This window comes from Colletotrichum godetiae, assembly GCF_030913485.1.
Source record: "Colletotrichum godetiae strain CBS 193.32 chromosome Unknown BDP55scaffold_67, whole genome shotgun sequence".
Lineage (NCBI taxonomy): Eukaryota > Fungi > Ascomycota > Sordariomycetes > Glomerellales > Glomerellaceae > Colletotrichum > Colletotrichum godetiae.
Window position 1 is genome coordinate 68,367 of NW_026851315.1, and position 16,933 is coordinate 85,299.

General features: G+C 50.5%; 4 protein-coding genes across 4 annotated transcripts; 2 read left to right on the forward strand and 2 right to left on the reverse strand.

The window, feature by feature from the left end:
- Positions 1-242: 242 nt before the first annotated feature.
- Positions 243-1,930, forward strand: BDP55DRAFT_564205 (14-alpha sterol demethylase Cyp51A; the record flags this gene model as incomplete). The annotated part of the gene is made up of 3 exons (XM_060570310.1): positions 243-464; positions 536-970; positions 1,028-1,930. 3 exons carry the CDS (start codon positions 243-245, stop codon positions 1,928-1,930), a joined length of 1,560 nt encoding a protein of 519 aa, XP_060423667.1.
- Positions 1,931-2,589: 659 nt separating this feature from the next.
- On the forward strand, positions 2,590-3,955 carry BDP55DRAFT_564264 (MFS transporter; the record flags this gene model as incomplete). The annotated part of the gene is made up of 2 exons (XM_060570315.1): positions 2,590-3,168; positions 3,233-3,955. The coding sequence occupies 2 exons, from the start codon at positions 2,590-2,592 to the stop codon at positions 3,953-3,955; spliced, it is 1,302 nt and encodes a 433-aa protein (XP_060423668.1).
- Positions 3,956-4,941: 986 nt separating this feature from the next.
- On the reverse strand, positions 4,942-6,137 carry BDP55DRAFT_707947 (uncharacterized protein; the record flags this gene model as incomplete). The annotated part of the gene is made up of 3 exons (XM_060578089.1): positions 4,942-5,049; positions 5,252-5,771; positions 5,833-6,137. The coding sequence occupies 3 exons, from the start codon at positions 6,135-6,137 to the stop codon at positions 4,942-4,944; spliced, it is 933 nt and encodes a 310-aa protein (XP_060423669.1).
- A 4,903-nt stretch (positions 6,138-11,040) lies between these two features.
- Positions 11,041-14,448, reverse strand: BDP55DRAFT_621066 (AMP-binding enzyme; the record flags this gene model as incomplete). The annotated part of the gene is made up of 7 exons (XM_060571346.1): positions 11,041-12,830; positions 12,890-12,983; positions 13,035-13,319; positions 13,379-13,482; positions 13,536-13,618; positions 13,670-13,804; positions 13,872-14,448. The coding sequence occupies 7 exons, from the start codon at positions 14,446-14,448 to the stop codon at positions 11,088-11,090; spliced, it is 3,021 nt and encodes a 1,006-aa protein (XP_060423670.1). The 3' UTR covers positions 11,041-11,087.
- Between the last annotated feature and the right edge of the window lie 2,485 nt (positions 14,449-16,933).

Genomic DNA, 16,933 nt, shown 5'->3' on the forward strand with positions numbered 1-16,933 from the left:
AGGTCAATTGAGATGTTCAAAGACTTGGTCCCAAATCGCCAACGGAGATTTGAACATCTGCCTATGTGCCACTACCTACATACGAAACATAGATATAATGGTCTCCCTGATGGTTACCTGATCTAAGCTGATATTGAGGTGTTTTGTGTCAGCTCGAACATAGTCCTCCTCCTTTTCTAATTTGACAACTTATTCGAGTATTCTGCAAGGGATCGATTTCAAAAAGCTCAGTCAGCCGGAAAATGTCAGATTCATTAGGGTTCCTGGACCTGTCAAGTTTGGCCTCTATTACCTTTTATGGCTTCGTTGGATTGGCCGTGTCAATTTTACTCAATGCCTGCCGTCAGACACTTTTCCACAGCAAGAGTGAACCACCAGCTGTATTTCACTGGATCCCCTATATTGGCAATGCCATCTCCTACGGCATGGATCCCGTGGCTTTCTTCGTCAAGTACCGTGCAAAGGTGCGTTCTGCTGCAATCTCGCAAAGGAGCTACCAAAGCTCTACAGAACCATTTGGCTAACTTTTGGTCAGTATGGTGATGTCTTCACTTTCACTCTTTTCGGCAGGAAAATGACATGCTATCTGGGAATCGAGGGAAACGACTTCATTCTCAACGGAAAGCTTCAGGACATCAACGCCGAGGAGATTTACGGACCGCTTACGATACCTGTTTTCGGGAAGGATGTTATCTACGACTGCCCCAACTCGAAGTTGATGGAACAGAAGAAGTTTGTCAAGTTTGGACTGACACAAAAGGCTCTGGAGTCCCATGTTCCATTGATTGAGAAGGAAGTGGTCGATTACATCAAGATGGACCCTGCATGGAAAGGTGCGTCGGGTATTGTTGACATCTCTGCCACCATGTCCGAGATCACACTGTTCACCGCAGCGCGTTCATTGCAGGGAGAGGAGGTCAGACGAAAGCTGACGGCTGAGTTTGCGGAGCTGTACCACGACCTTGACATGGTAGGTGTCCCCCATATTTTAAGATGCACGGATGATACTGACAGTCTCGCCACTAAGGGATTCACCCCGATCAACTTCCTCTTTCCCTGGCTACCTCTACCCCGAAACCGTCGTCGCGATGCTGCGCACAACAAGATGCGAGACGTTTACGAGGACATCATCATCCAACGTCGCAAACACGACCTCGGTGTCGATGACGAATACGATATGCTGTGGAATCTTATGAAATCCAATTACAAGGACGGAACACCGGTGCCCGATAAAGAAGTTGCTTGCATGATGATTACGCTCCTCATGGGAGGTCAGCACTCATCATCTTCAGCCAGTGCATGGATCATGCTTCGCCTAGCCGCGCATCCCGAAATCGCACAAGAGCTCTATGAAGAGCAAGTGCAGAATCTCGGCCATGGAGATCAACAACGACTGCCACCGATGCAATACTCTGATCTGGATAAGCTTCCACTTCTACACAACGTCGTCAAAGAGACGCTTCGCCTTCATGGCTCCATTCATTCCATCCTCCGCAAAGTAAAGAGCCCTCTGACCATCCCCGGAAGTCCTTACGTGGTCGGCACTGACAAGGTGCTGCTGGCTTCGCCAATGGTGACGGCCATAAGCGATGAGTTTTTCCCAGACGCGAAAGCTTGGAATCCGCATAGATGGGATGAGCCACAGCCAGGCGATGACGTTGTGGATGTCAACGATGTTGTAGACTACGGATATGGTGCTGTGTCAAAGGGCACAAGGAGTCCTTATATCCCGTTCGGCGCTGGGCGACACCGTTGCATCGGCGAAAAGTTTGCTTACTTGAACTTGGGCGTCATTGTTGGCACTATTGTGCGCAACTACAAACTGAGCACCATTGATGGGAGAAAAGGCATCGTGCCGCCGACGGATCACACATCCATGTTTGCGCGACCAATTCAGCCTGCGCTCATCCGTTGGACCCGTCGGGAGTAGTACTGACGAGCGCCGGACTAATGCGACGCCGGAACCCAAGTCACATTCTCTGATTTCCTTTGAAGTCTAATAAGAATGACAATATTGAATAATTTCAACCATAATCGCAGGCGTCAGGATACGAAATACAGTGACACTAGAATGAAGGAGAAAAGTCGTGGTCAGGTGAACCCGCGTCATTTTCGTAGCTCCAGTAAGTAGAACTGAGGTGATGGGAACTTGACAGTCCACACTGAATTGACATGACTACACCTCGATTATTATGCATTCCGAATTCAGGAGACGTCTGCGGTAGAACAATAAGGCTATTCATCGGGTCAACTGTGCTTGGAGGTGTGAGGTTGAGTCTGAGCGGGAGACACTAAGCGCCGACACTCTTTCAATTAAACATTGTCGCGGAGTGCAGCTCCCCGGCGAGTTGGAACATATTCCTAAAAAGGAAACGTCTAGATGATCATCCGAGACTTTGCCGAGAGCTTGTCACAGTCAGCTCCCGGACCCTGAAACCGTTAATAATCACCGACGCCCTCCATTCCACGCCGTCAACTTACCCCAATGTCATAGCCTAGGGAGCTCCTGTTTGATGCTCTTTGTTCACGGTCTTCACAACGCCTCAAATCATGGCACTTCCTACGATATCATCCAGTTTCAGCGATGCAATGGAATCAGAACGATTACTTGGCACTGGAGGTGCGGATTCAAACATTGAGTCTAGGGCACACCTATCTGTCAACGGACAAGCCCAGGAAGCCGTCGCACTGAAGCTTGCCGCTGCAGCTTACTCCTTTGTAGTTGCCGGTCTCATGGTGGCCACCATTGGAGTTACACTACCACACCAGCAAACATATTACCAGCTCAACGACATCCAAGTATCCGCCATCTTCCTCGTTGGACCAGTTGGCTACTGCTTAGCCTCGCTTTACAACAGCCGCATTCATGAGAAACTCGGGCAACGCGGAATCGCTTTCATAGGGCCCGCATGCCACCTGGTCTACGCAGTAGTAGGCTCCTTTCATCCGCCGTTCCCATTGTTCCTCTTAGGAGTGACTATTGGTTCCTTCGGGGTGGGAATAGTTGATGGATCCTGGTGTGCTTGGGTTGCTGCACTGAACAACGCAAACACACTATCAGGTCTGTTGCATGGCTCATTCTCTATTGGAGCTGCTATGGCCCCCTATATTGCAGGCGTCATGCTATCAGCAAATGACGGACAGTGGTATCAATGGTTCTATGTTCTAGTAAGTTATGCTACGATTGTGCTTGGAATACAGTCAATTGTTTTGTTTACTGACATTCTTTCAGGCTATTGCATCGGCTGTAGAAGTTGTCTTTTTGCCATTGGCATTCAGGCTTGAAACTGCTGCGAGATATCAAGAAACCAAGAAGACGCAGGCGAACCCCGAAGATGGAGTCGACCAGCGAGCCATCTTCCGATACACCGCGACCTGGATATACGCCGCCTACCTTTTGGCATACGTGGGCACCGAGTGCACTGTCTCCGGCTGGGCTGTTGCGTTCATGCTCCGCGTCCGCCATGCCAGCACCTACGCCTCGAGCATCTGCTCCTCGGGCTTTTGGGCAGGTATGGCAGTCGGACGACTCGCTTTGGGGGCCGTCACCGAGAAGTTGACTCCCCGGAGAGCAGTCATTATCTACTTGGTACTTGCTCCCGCCATCGTGGTGCTTTTCATGATAGTCCAGGTTCTCTGGGTCTCAGTACTTTCGATGGCTCTGCTCGGTTTCGTCATGGGTCCCTTATTTCCGTCCTGCATCGTCGAGTTTGTTCATTACCTACCGAAAGAGCTGCATGTTGGTGCGGTATCATTTGTGGCTTCTCTCGGTCAAGTCGGCGGTGGCATAATTCCATACATGCTCGGCGCTATCACACAGGTAGCAGGTCTTCAGGTGTTTCCTTACATGCTTCTTTCACAATTTGCCATCATACTTCTCTTGTGGCTTATATCGTTTAAGGTATCCGGGAAGAAACTACTTCAGGAAGAGCCTGGGCGATTAAGACAAGACTAGACGATGATAGATAGAGTCTCCGTGTCGTATTTGATGCTTCATGGAATCGTTTCCGACTGAAATAATCGGGAGGAGACTGAATACTGGTTATCAAACATAAGCTTGTGGTACGTACCTACTTGCAAGTTGCAAGGCCTCGCGAGACCATTTTAAACACGGGCTTTATTCATAGCCATGGTACACCCAGATCTTTTGGCAGGAATGAATGACACACTTTCCAGAACTATTTCTCTATTCTCTGACAAATTACCATCTATAACCAGGAGATCGCGATTGGCTTTCCGGAGCCATAGTAACACCAGACCGTTGACCCTGCTTTTTGGTTTGAGGCAGTCGAACACGGAATTACGCCGTCGAGTACTTGTTTTCCAGTCTAAAAGTCCAGAGACAGGAAGGGTAGCTGGATTCCAGGCTTTTCTTGGTCTTCCTTGCACTCAAAGGGAATGAAGCTGAAACCTCTTTTCTTCTGCTGCTGCAAAGTTATGACAATTATGGAAATCCAAGACATCTGCTGCAAGGACATCCAGACGTGAAACGTCTTGGGAGGTATCATTTGTGACCACCAGAATGCACAGTCGACCTTTTCGCCAATCCTTGACGCCGTCTGTTTTCTTTTGTTTCCTAGCTCCCAGTTACCTCCATCGTATTTAATCACTGCGAGAGAACAATATTGTTCGTGTTCACGTCTTGAGCATCCAGATCTCACTAAACGGGTAAGGTAGTTATCGTGGAATCACAGGTAATTCGAGTTCATTAGAAGAAAACCATAAGCTAAAATGAAGAAAGTTGAGACGCTAAGAAAATGACTTATGGTACACTCTATATGCGGAAGGAACAAACGACGCAGAAAACCATCAACCGTAAAACCAACTGGGAAAGAAACTGTCTGGAAGATCCCCCGCCCAATCCAAATAACAATCCCAAAACCAGACCTATCCGGCACTCGAGTGCAGTTTCCCGTGTCCTGCACGTCCTGCCTCAAAGCACTAATCCCTGTTGTCGTTGATAGAAGTCTCCCAGGCCCTAGCTCCCTTTCTCGATCGGGTTCGTCCTCCAAGTCGGAATCTTCCGGTCTGAGCTGAATCTTCTTCTTCCTAAGGCCCGAAAAGTCGTCAGTCTCCTGACCCGTTGGTTCGTTTTCTTTCGCTACGCAATGCAATGGAAAAAGTCTCTCAGAAAAAGTCCAAAGGAAACGACGAACGCCAAGCTTTTTACAATGCTTTAGACGAAGCCCTGCTTCGCTCTGGCAATATCGTCTCTGCTCCAGTCCCGGGTCAAAGGAATGTCGTCACGCACAAGATTGTTGTTGCCTTCGATATCGTTGGAGGTGAGTTCTACCTGCACGGCCTTGGGCATGTCGGCGCTCATGCCGAGCCAGCCTCCTGCGAGCATGGCAATTGTGACACCGAGGTATGTGCCGAAGATTAGGACAAGCTTCGTCGCGAAAGATCCCATGATGGGGTCGAGGCTGGAGATTTGGTTGAAGGCGTAGGTCGTGGTGTAAGCCAGGTGGATCAGCTGAAAGGGCAGGCCGACGACAGCAGCGCGGATCATGAGCATCGCGGGGCGGCAGTTGGGGCTGGATGAGGATCGGATCTTCTTGTAGGTGGGCCACAGCCAGGCGCAGACGGCGAACATGACGAAGAGCTCCAAGCAGTTACCGATTTGGTTCAAGCTGTTGTTGATCAGGCCGCCTTCGTGACTCGGGGATCCTCCGTAGGTTGCCATGCCGATACCCGCAGTGTTCGTGAGATGGGTGACGCCCAAAATGATCTTCTCGGTCCATCGCTTCGGTGATCCAGGAAGGATTATGTTGCTACAAAAAACACTCGAGTTAGTTCATCTCATCGACCGCAGATATTTGCGGATTGTCTTACGCTTCGTAAACAATGCCAATCAGGGTTAATGACAGACAAGCCAAGCTGCCGGCGCTCGTCATAATGTTGAACTGGTTTGGGAGCAATGGTTCATCCCGTTTGATGACTTGATAAATATCGGCAATAAATCTCATAGCGAAGTGAGAGACAAAGATGGGCCAGCAGACCATGCCCTTCTTTCCGTGCTTCCAGGTGATCCATACTGCGGCTGGGAACATGAGACCGTAAAGAACTAGCTCAGCAATTGCCAAGTTGACAACCTCGCTAGAGACGGGAGGAAAGTTGTGGGCTGCGGCTTCGGCCATGTTGAAGAATATCCGTTGCTGTCAGGGTGGCGGGTTGTGATTGGTGCGTTCGGTATCGAATCCAAATTGGAAAATTGAAGGTTGACTTTGCGTAGACGATGTGATATCCGAATTAGCAAGTTGCGCTCTTGGGTGTCTGGTTCGATGATGATGCTGTTGTTGTCAACTTGGCTCGAGATGATGCTGAATTGTCGGCTGATTTAACCATGATCTTGCGTCGTTGATGGACTATTAAAGTAAACCCCTATGTTGAGGCCGAGTCATTTGTCATGACGACGTTTTAGTCTAAAACAAGATCAGGCCGCACAACTTTGGAAGATCACTGCAACGATTGACAGCCAAATCATTCGTGTTTGGTGTATTGCCCAGTTGCACAGCCGGTCGATGGAACTCTCCCACTCTATCCAGCGATACCGAGACCGAGACCGATTCAAACCCAAATTAACGCCCCTGCGCCGTTACGCAGCGCGGGTAACCCCGAGTGGAGCATTTGGGCTTTGACACAGGCGGGGGTCCAATGAACGACTGCCGGCAGGCTCTATCCGGTCCTCGAGGCTAGGATGGTCCTAGGACGGGCCAAGGATCTGCTATCTTGTGAATGCAAAAGATGGTGACTGAGTGCAACAGGGCGTTTCACTCCCAGTTGTCTGCTCGCGTCTGTCTGCCTTGCCCCCAAGCCTTGCAACGATCTGCCCTACGGTGAACTAGCGGAGAATTTTATCTGAAGCCAAGCCACCCATCCAATCTACGTGAACCCATCCGTCCAGTCGATGTCACCCATTCCGACATAGTGTGGGGGACAACTGGGCATCAGATCGGCACTAGGGTTGTAAATACCGACAAAGACCAATCAAGGGGGCCTTGATAGCATAGAAATTCTGGCAAACTTTACCTCCAAACAGATTGGAAGCTCGGTTTCGAGAACCAGCGTGACCTTGGTCGTTGTCGATTGGCCCCAAGCTCCTACCAATGCTTCGCTTCTCCATCAGAAGAGGCGCAACAAATCCATGGTTACGGAGAAAAAAAGAATGCCTCATTGTTCGCGACCCTCTTTTCTCCCATCACGTCTTTCCCGACATATTGATAATTGATTGATTCTGGATCTGGAATTCTCCATCGGCACATGTTTTCCGTCTCAACTTTATTCCTCGCATTCTTGCCATCCTCTGGAGTCTCGACTGCTCAGTAAATCCGATGGCGTTCGTTCAGTACTTGGTGTCTCTGAGGAATTGATTGATCAGGATATCCTCTTACTCATAACAGAAACAAGCAACTATAATTAAGCTGTGCGGGCGTGTTCCAACAAGGCCACCTCAGACTCCAGGGTTTGTGAGACTCGCTCTCGCCGTCCGGAAAATCGATGCTTGAATAAGCACAGGCCAATCGTCCCGTGTTTGACGACTGAACTACTTAAGACAGCTGAATTTGAGGCACGTCTGGCCCGACTTGACTTTCACCTCGCTTTCGCGGTGCTTTGTGGGGAACCAGGATCCGGCTTGCGCTGCCATGCTTGAGGGACCACAGAAAACCACGATACGACGTCAACACCACTACGAATTCAGCAACTCTGCTCTGAGTGGCTGTATTGACAAATACCATAAAAAACTCTTTAGGCCGTTTATCCGATCTTCTTGACAATCTTTTCGGGCTGAGTTGAGATGACCGTCATTTGAAACCCCAACACGTCTCCATCATTGGGGCTTTTCAACGACTCTGAGCTCTGCGAAACCGAATTGCAGCATGCACGATGATCGCGAGATTTTCGAAAAATAAGAGAAAGCCTTGTCATTCGACCCCGAGAAAGAGGACCTTTCGCAGCGGGACATTATTGTCTGGAACCTTCGCATCGTGTACGAAATCGCACGAATCAGTAACATCAACTCTCATGTCCAGTTGCTTGTCCCAGTCGTGCCCGGACTTGAGCCACTGATTTAGTGTCCAAATGCAACTCGAGTCTGCAAGTCACAATGCAACGTCGAGGTGGGCGACGTTTGACTGTCGAATGCCGAAAGACAGATCAGGGCCGAAAGAAGCAAGTCTGGTTTGGATGGCAGATTGTGCAAGTTCAGCCACCTGAACTTTCAAGAGCGCTTCAGACACCCCTGCGCCGCCCAGCCCTTGGTATTAATGACGAACGTCCTTGATCGACTAGCTAGCCGTCGTCTACGTCACATTGAGCCGGTTTTGGGAGGTTGCTTTGGGTCCTGGAGAAGCAGACTTAGCGCTTGTTGTAAGCGATATGCCGCATGTTGCAGCCGCCCTAAGTTGCATGCAGACGCAGCCAAGTTCGGGCATCAAACATGATTGCTGCAACAAACTTGGAAGCTGGGGAGCCGATATCATCCATCCTTCTCCCAAGAGTTCTCCCACATGCTCTTCGAAAATTCGAACTGCTTATTACCTCCCCTTCCTGGAGCGACATGTTACCCTCCGGATTGCCATCTCAAGGTTACAATGCTTTGAATGATCATTCAACCCCTCATACCTATTCGACACATCACTGCCAAGATTCTTTCCTCCCGTCGATGCGTCAAGATTTAAATTGACGCCTCGGGTGATAGATCTTTGGCATGTGGTTATCTCTTGGGTTGACCAATCTGATGCAAGACCTCTACTGAATAGAGCAGCCCGAGATGGGATCCGAAGCATTTGATCTTTTCTACGATGTCGTGTTCATTTCTAACATAGTTTTATGCAGAGTACTAGTAACTATCACGATACGTCGACGAAAACCTAGCCATCAGCAGTCTGGCGACACGTAGTAACTCACACGCTCGTTGCCAGAATTTGGAAATAGCAAGCAAAACTCTTCCATCGCTTACAATAGTAGATTCTGTGTTCGATGCATCAAAGAAGTTATGCTCGTGCAGCGCTAGATAAGCATGTACATCAAGGGCGGCCGACTACAATAAAGAGGTTGCATATCGCTTCCAAACAACGAAGACTATCAATAACCGCCAAGGGCATCGGCAATGTACAAGACAACATCGCTCATGCCGATAGTAACATTCGTTGGCTAGAGGTAGTCTAGAGCTCGAAGTTTTGCATGATGCAGAATCATCTTGAGCCTCGGCAACAGATACCTGCAGTTTTCTCAGCAGCCACGTATGACTTTCTTAAAAGCTGATTTACTTGATATTCCTTGTCACATGTCGCATGTCATCTATTAAGCCTCTAATCCTCTAATGATCTCCTCTATTAGGAAGCTGATCGACCATCTCGCAGTAGTCAGGCCTATGTTGGTTGTGCTGGACATCAAGACTCAAATGCAATGGTTCCCAACTTACTACGTCTTCACGATGGGACTCTGTGCAAGCAATACGGAGGAAGGTCATCAACGAGATAATATTATCAAGGAAATACCAATACTATTGTGACCACACTTGAATGAATGCCCTTGTCAAGTTACTGAATGTTGAAAACAGGTTTTGGGCAACCAATCTACTTCGAATCATGGTAAGAAAAAAGAGACCTCTCGCCATAATAGAGCTCAGCATTGGCAATCTATTACCTTCTACAAAGGGGTGACTCCTTCCGAGACTGGTTGTTTGTCCATGGCTACATGGACTAGCTGTCGCTTCTCCGACACATTGGAAGAGAACACTTGAAGGGCCGAGTCTAAATGGTAAAAGATTGGCGTGGAATTCTTCAACCCCTTTGCCAAGACAATCAAACCACGACGTCTCCGAAGGTGGTACCCGACCCCTCACCTTATCACCATGTCTATCTTGAATCGTTTTTGACCGCATCTTGGATCTTTGAATATCGTAGGTTTTACGTCCCCGGTCCCCTCAAGGTCACAGCGCCTACTTCGCGGCGTGATGATCTCAGCTCCCACTGGCCAGAGAAGGGTGGCAAGTTCAGCGCCGTGCAAATTATCAGCCACGCATCTAATCGATGTCACACACGTGCCCGATTATCCATACGCTCAGGCCCTCGAGGACTTTAGGGAGCCTCGGGAAAGCCATTAGGTCCAGCTGCAGTCCGGGAGGGCGATTCGGAGACAGGGCAGGAATAAGGGACGCAAGAAGACAAACCTCGTGTCCGGAGTTAACCATCAGCCATGATTGGAGACTCGCATAATCTGGGCGAGTCATAGATTACCATCGCCAAGGAGTTTGGCCAATCTTGTAAAGGTTGTTTGTGTTTCTCTTGATAACTGCCGATAGTGTCGATGACATTGCAGCCTCTCGAGGCTCAACCATTCTGGGCCAGACTCGGAACAAATGCCTCGGGACGTCTCGGCAAACTAGACTGGAGCGTTCGCCCCTTTTCTGTTCGTAGAAGACAAGTCTGCCTTGGCCACCCGGTAGGCTCTCCATGGGCTCCTCCTCATTGATTGGTGACTGACTAGTTCCCCGACCTGATGGTGGGCCTTGCGCCATCAATCACCGGAGTCATTTACAGTCCTGAAATTGTTTTTGAAGACACAATTGGCATTTTCCATTCTTCGCAGTACCCTTCCGTAATCTAGGGAAACGGGATCTGCCATGCCTGTCTCTCGAGATTCTCTTGACGTCTGCATGTACTTCCCTAGGCATGCCACGGATGTACCCCATCGGACCCTAGGTACCTAGATCATGACACCGTTGTCTGATTTGATATTCGTTTGTCATCTTTACAAGTAGACTTTCAGATGTACGAGTCCCTGATTTGTGCTAAATAGTTGGTAGGGGTTATTGTTATTGGTTTTAGTCCAAAGATATCATTCCTGTACTGAAAGTAACACCGGCTCGGAAGACGGAATTTCATGGTGAAGAGTCAATTGAGAACATTATCTAGAGGATGATTGATACTCAACGAAAGGAAAAATGACATTTCATATGAAAGATTCGTCTCCAACAATTTTAAACAACTAGAAACTCCGAACCCCATTTGAAAACCCAATATCAAGTGAAAGGCAGCAAAGAAATCATCCCACACAAAGCTCTCAATAACTCATTAAATTGTTCAAGAGTCCCAAATAGCGCCATATGCTGGGACACCTCTAGTTTCAAGACCGTAGACGACCTTCTTCGTAATCTTTTCGTTCGCGATGATGATGACAGCTTCGGCGTTGAAGCTCTGGACGAGGTTATATCCCATCTTCACCAGATCCGGGCGGCCCGAAACCTTGGTATCGTGAACCACAGCGTTGGGAATCTTCCTCTTTATAGCATCGAGCAAAGGCTTGCCGAAAGTCTGTTCGGGCTTTGGGGTAGACCAGATCAACTGTGTCGCACAGCTCTGCTGCTGGATATGACCAAGCAGAGGCCCGATACCCGAGCCAGTAGCGATGACAACGATCCGATTGAAGCAAGTTGCAATGCGCATGACACCACAGGTTGGGACGCCGCGAACCCAAATATGGGTGGGAGGCTTCTGAATGCAGTTCTTGGTCCAATCGCCGGCATTAGACACCACCAGAGAGAATCCCTTCTCGCGATGGTCGACCTTCTCAGGGGCCGGAATCGTGGCGAACGAGTGCCACTCCAGAAGAGGTCTCTGAGAGAGCCTGACGAAGCTGCCGTTGACAGGAACCGTGTAGTCAAAGTGCAGTCTGACGGCGTGGTCGGAAAGAACTTCGGCTTCGACGGGGACTTTCCTGAGGAACAGCCAGGAAGAGGCAATGCTCATTGTAGCGACCGCGAGCATCCAGAATCCGGGCGTTCGAATGCATGCGGCACCCAGAGACATGTCTTCGACCTTGCTGTCGTTGGCGCCGAGAACAACCTGGACCCAGAAAAGGCCCAGCATAGTCCATCCAACGAAACGATGAGTCTTTTCGAAGAGATCGTGATGGGTTTTACGGAACCCAGGCCAGGCGAGACCAATGGTGATGGTGAACAGACCCGTAAGAAGCCAAGACACGACCTTTGAAGCGACGGACTGGTGGCCCCAGTTGGGGCACTCGGTAAGCTGGCAGACCTCGTCGCTAATGTTGGATGCCAAAAGCCAAGCCCCGGCAGAAACAGCAGCGCCCGAGTGAACACCGCCAAAGTGGAAGATCTTAGCGCAGCGCTTCCTGATGGCAAGGGGCCAAGACTTTGGCACGTTGCAAGTGATTGTATAAAGCGTGTTGATGACGAAGTCCTGACGGGCGAGAACGGCGACGACCAGGTTGATGGCTGTGAGAGTGCTGAGCCAGTTACGCTGGAACCCGGCAAAGACGAGGGCGATGACGGCCGCAACGTTGAAGAGGCCCACGATGGTGAAGAGACGGCGGTAGACAATGGCGATACGGTGGACGAAGCCACGGTAGGGACGGCCGAGATTCTTGTCGGGGACGTCACCGGTGAGGTCGAGCTTCTCGTCCACTTCGGTAAAGCTGGAGGCGGAGGACGCGGCCTTGAGATCTGTGGTGGTGGAGTTGCTATCCGTGGACAAGGACTCCTTTGAGGCCGTCTCTCTGATGGTGACATCGGCGACTTCCTTCTTGTCGGTATCGCCAGACTCAGTGACCATGTCCTGGAGCGCCCGCTTGTCGACTTTACCATTGGCGGTCAGAGGAAGGGCATCAAGGAAGTGAAACTTGGTGGGTATCGCGTAGTAAGGCTGGCGAGCCCTGACATGCACTTGGATTGCGTCGAGATCGCAGTCTTTGGGTGCGACGAATCCATGGATCTCATTGCTGATGAACAAGGCGGTGGCCTTTGACACGATGGGACAGGAGCTGATCGAAGAGGTAACTCCGTCAAGTTCGACCCGGAATCCCTAGGCATACTATGTTAGCAAACCTGTTTGCCATGTGAGAGGGCGAGGCTAGGACTCACTTTGATCTTGATTTGATCATCAACTCTTCCAAGGATATCGATGGAGCCGTCTGATCTCCAACGGCCGAGGTCACCAGTGTCGTACATCATCGAGCTACATGAGTATTAGTGGATAGCTCCTAGCGGTCTAGTACATTACACTCACCCGTCATTGGCAAAGGGATCCAGCTTGTATTTCTCGGCAGTCTTCTCAGGCAGAGACACGTAACCCCTAGAGATTCCGTGGCCACCGGCCCACATAACTCCGGCCTCTCCAACACCGAGAGAGTTGCCCTGCGAGTCAAGGACATAAACAGTGTTGTTAGGGGTAGGCTTTCCAATCGTCAAAGCTTCACCGGGACGGTGAAGGTGCATAGTGTTGACAATGGTGGTCTCCGTAGGCCCGCAGCAGTTGTAATAGGTCGCATGGGTGGCCCAAAGGTCAGCGAGCCTATAGAGTCCATCGTCAGTATAACTCAGGTACCTTCAAGAGTGTAATGGAGGTCTCACCTCTGAGAGCTAGGTTCACCTGCTGTCGCAGCAACTCTGATGTTGGAGTACTCCTGAGGGTCATATTTGGCCAAGATACTTGGTGTGCAAATCAAGACTTGAGCCTATGTACTATGTTAGTCTTGCATTGGCGGATGTCAAGTAGTTGTCGTTTTACCTCTCTCAGGCACGGCTCCCATTTTGAACCTCTCAAGATAAGAGTTCCTCCGTTACAAAGACATCCCAGCATCTCCCAGGCAGCTATTCAGAAATCAGTCTAAGTGATTCGTTGTCTTGACAATGGAAACCCACCCATATCAAAGCTGATGTTCAACACCTGACTCACCCGCGTCCCAGGTGAGATACCCAGGCCACCAGGTGAGAGGCATACGAGGTTAGTCACATTTTTATGGGTGACATCCACTCCTTTGGGAGTTCCCGTAGTTCCTACAGGGCCGAAAGATTAGTTCAGCTGTCCCCTCAACTTTGAATGGACGAAGACGTGATCGTTTACCCGAAGTGTAGATGACGTAGCAGCCATGGTCTGGCTTGGCTAGGTCTTGGAGGGGGTAGGATTGCGAAACTTCCTTATCTTTCTCCAAATCTTCATCAATGACAAAGGTCTGGGAGGGAACACCCAGGGTCTCGAATCGGTGCTTTGTTGATTTGAGACATAAGACGTGTTTGCCGCCCGCCTGTTCGAGAACGAACCGCAGTGTTGAGTCTGGCACCACACCGCCGTCGAGTGGAACGTACTGAGCACCGCAAGAAAGAATCGCAACAATACCGACTAGCATATCGATGCCTCGCTTTACGACAAGCGGCACCCTGTCTCCAGGCTTGACCCCGAGTGTGGTCAGCTTCCTTGAGAGCTGGTTGGCTCGAGTAGCAAGATCACCGTAGGTAATCTCACGAATCTGCTGCGACGACAAGTCACGCCCTGCGGTGACATCAGGATGAGTCTCTGCATGATGATAGAATGCGGCCGTAACGGTGGGATAGCTGGACTTGATTCGTTCGCCTTGGGTAAAGGATAGAGGGGCTGACCCAACCGGAGTTGAGGCCGAGTCTTGAACGACAGTGTTTTGCATGGCTGCGGGACTAAAATAGACTGGAGGAGGGAACTGGCAAGGATAAATTCCAAATGAGAGCCAAATAAAGACCAGGCTATTCCAAATCCTAATAGATCTGAAGGAGTAAATGCTCCTGTTGCTTGTCGACTCGTCATCATGTTGGCGAGCGCTCGAGACTTTAAATATCTTCGCCAGCCTCCTTTGGCCCCCCTCGACAACCTCTATCCCCAATCCCCTGACAACGCAAGCTCTCATCCTCCTTCCTGGACCGGATGCAAGAGGAAAATCTCTCACCATCACGTACATCCGTGTTGAGTTGCATCGCACCCAAGGCCATCCGCCAGGGTTATTGCGTGAATTCTCCCACTCATGGCCAGCAGATGTCTTCGAACTCCACCCGAGCTACATCGAGAGGTTCGGACTGACACATCAAAATTCTCCTTCCGCGTTGAGAAGACCTCGCAGTCATCACGAGAAAGAAACCATGTCCTTGTCAGTACGGCGGGTGAACTTGACAGCCGACTCTCAAACAGGAAAGTTGTCGGCGCAGACATGCGCATACATCCATTCATCCATCCATCCATCCATCACATCACATCACATCCAAGCATCGATAACATCCTCACCAAGGTGTGTCAACCAAGTTGGCACAGTCCTGCAACGTGCTGCAAGGCCCCACCTCAAAACTCGTGGGACCTAGGTGCGGTGCCTCATGCAAGCACTTTCAACCTAGTTGCAAGTTGCCGTGTCAATCTTTACAACCAAGTCCAAGTCCACAAATGACATCGGTCCAACGCCCACGGCCCGGCCAGCGGAGTGGGCCCTCGACTGCCGGTGGGCGGGGTGGAACTTGGTTGTCACGATTAAATACCTTCTCGGCCGAGCTTAGGAACATCTGGCCGCCGGAATACGAGACCGCAAACGAAAGCAACGCAGCGTTTCATCGCCTGCTGGCTACCGACATCAAGGTACTAATCACTGATCAATCATCTTTGATCGTCCAGTCGGTCGCGAACAATAGCTTTAAAGCCTGATCATCTGCTGCGGCGTAGCGGGGAGCTCGGGATCGACTCGGAGGATCGTCGAGGTTTCAAGGATCAAGTCCTTGGACAACGAAACCACAAGTCGCGGCTGCAGGCTCCTCCGACTGAGGCCTTGTGATCGGTGAAGGTGGTCTTCTCCTCCTCCAGGTCTAGTCTTTGCGCAAAAGACTCTGGCAACGGACTAGGCTTCGTCAGTGAGTGGAGGGAGGATCTTGTCCCCAGAAGGCCCAGATCGAGATGGATCCAGGATGGCTGCGACGCAATCTAATCAATCTCTACGAGTGGATTCAAGTGGTGTGATTTTCTGCCCCCGCGATCCGTGGGCAGCAACTGGGCCAAGCCTCGAAAAGCTGTTGTTGCTGGCTGGCCTCTCTCTTCGAACTGGTCCCCAGTGCAACCTATGGGGCCGGGCGACCGTGGGGGACGATTTAGACGCGGACAGGGCGATTCCGTTTGCACTACGACGTTCCGGAACTATCCCTTGTTCAGAAGCTCTATATGCCGATGCAACCTCACGTCACTCAGCCGAACGCAACCAAGCGACCTATCGAGAGGGCCCAAGAAGTGGCCAAGACGCGGGAAGCACATCATACAACCAACAGAAGACGCGGTTCCCCTTCTTCGCGCCTAAATTCCGAAGGTCCATGTCACATGTGAGCGAGGCACAGCTATTCAAAAGCAGAACTTGGCAGCTGCTCGGGAAGCTGCTTGCGGATGACAGATGCTGATGTAAAATTCTACAGGTATAGCTCCTAATCGGTTTTTGTCAACCTTTTTTGGACGCTTTCTTCTTCCATATTACTCGGGAAAATGTAACATTGAACTAGGCGAAAAGAGCGCAAAGCGGGTGATCACATTGCAGTTGCCGCAACGAGCCATCTCCTCCGAGCCGCTGCCGCCGTCTGCATCGGAAGCCCGACCGTAGTGGGGTCACGGAGCTGGGGATAGGCCGGCGAACCAGGACTGGATTCCTCAAGGTTGCTGGTTTTGAACTTTTGGAGACACTTCACGCGCGCGCGGCAGATCGGGAAACATCGCAGGGCTTCTGTTGTTGGCCAACAACGTCGTCCTGCACTTTGTCAAGTTTTCGTCAGCATCTTCAAGGGCCGTTTACCGCGGGAATCTATTGCGGTCCTGGCCTCAGTAAGCCCTGTGACGTTTATTCCGAGTCATTTTCGAACGGGCGGGATGGGTTGTGACGTCGCTCCGTCAGCTCCCCTGGTCTCGACTACAACCGATGTCGGACATTTTCTCACTCGAGGTGGCTGGGATGTTTTTTTTGCTCCCCTATAACGCGTCAAAGAGTTGTATGGCCTGCAACAGTAGCAAAAGCCGCAATACGCCAAGTCGGCGACATTGTCCGAGTATCAGAGGCAGGAGAACCGATCAGCGTACCTTGGCATGCTCTAGGTTGTGTCGGACTTCGGAGCGGGGTCCGCTCGAAGTTAATCGGTCAGCGA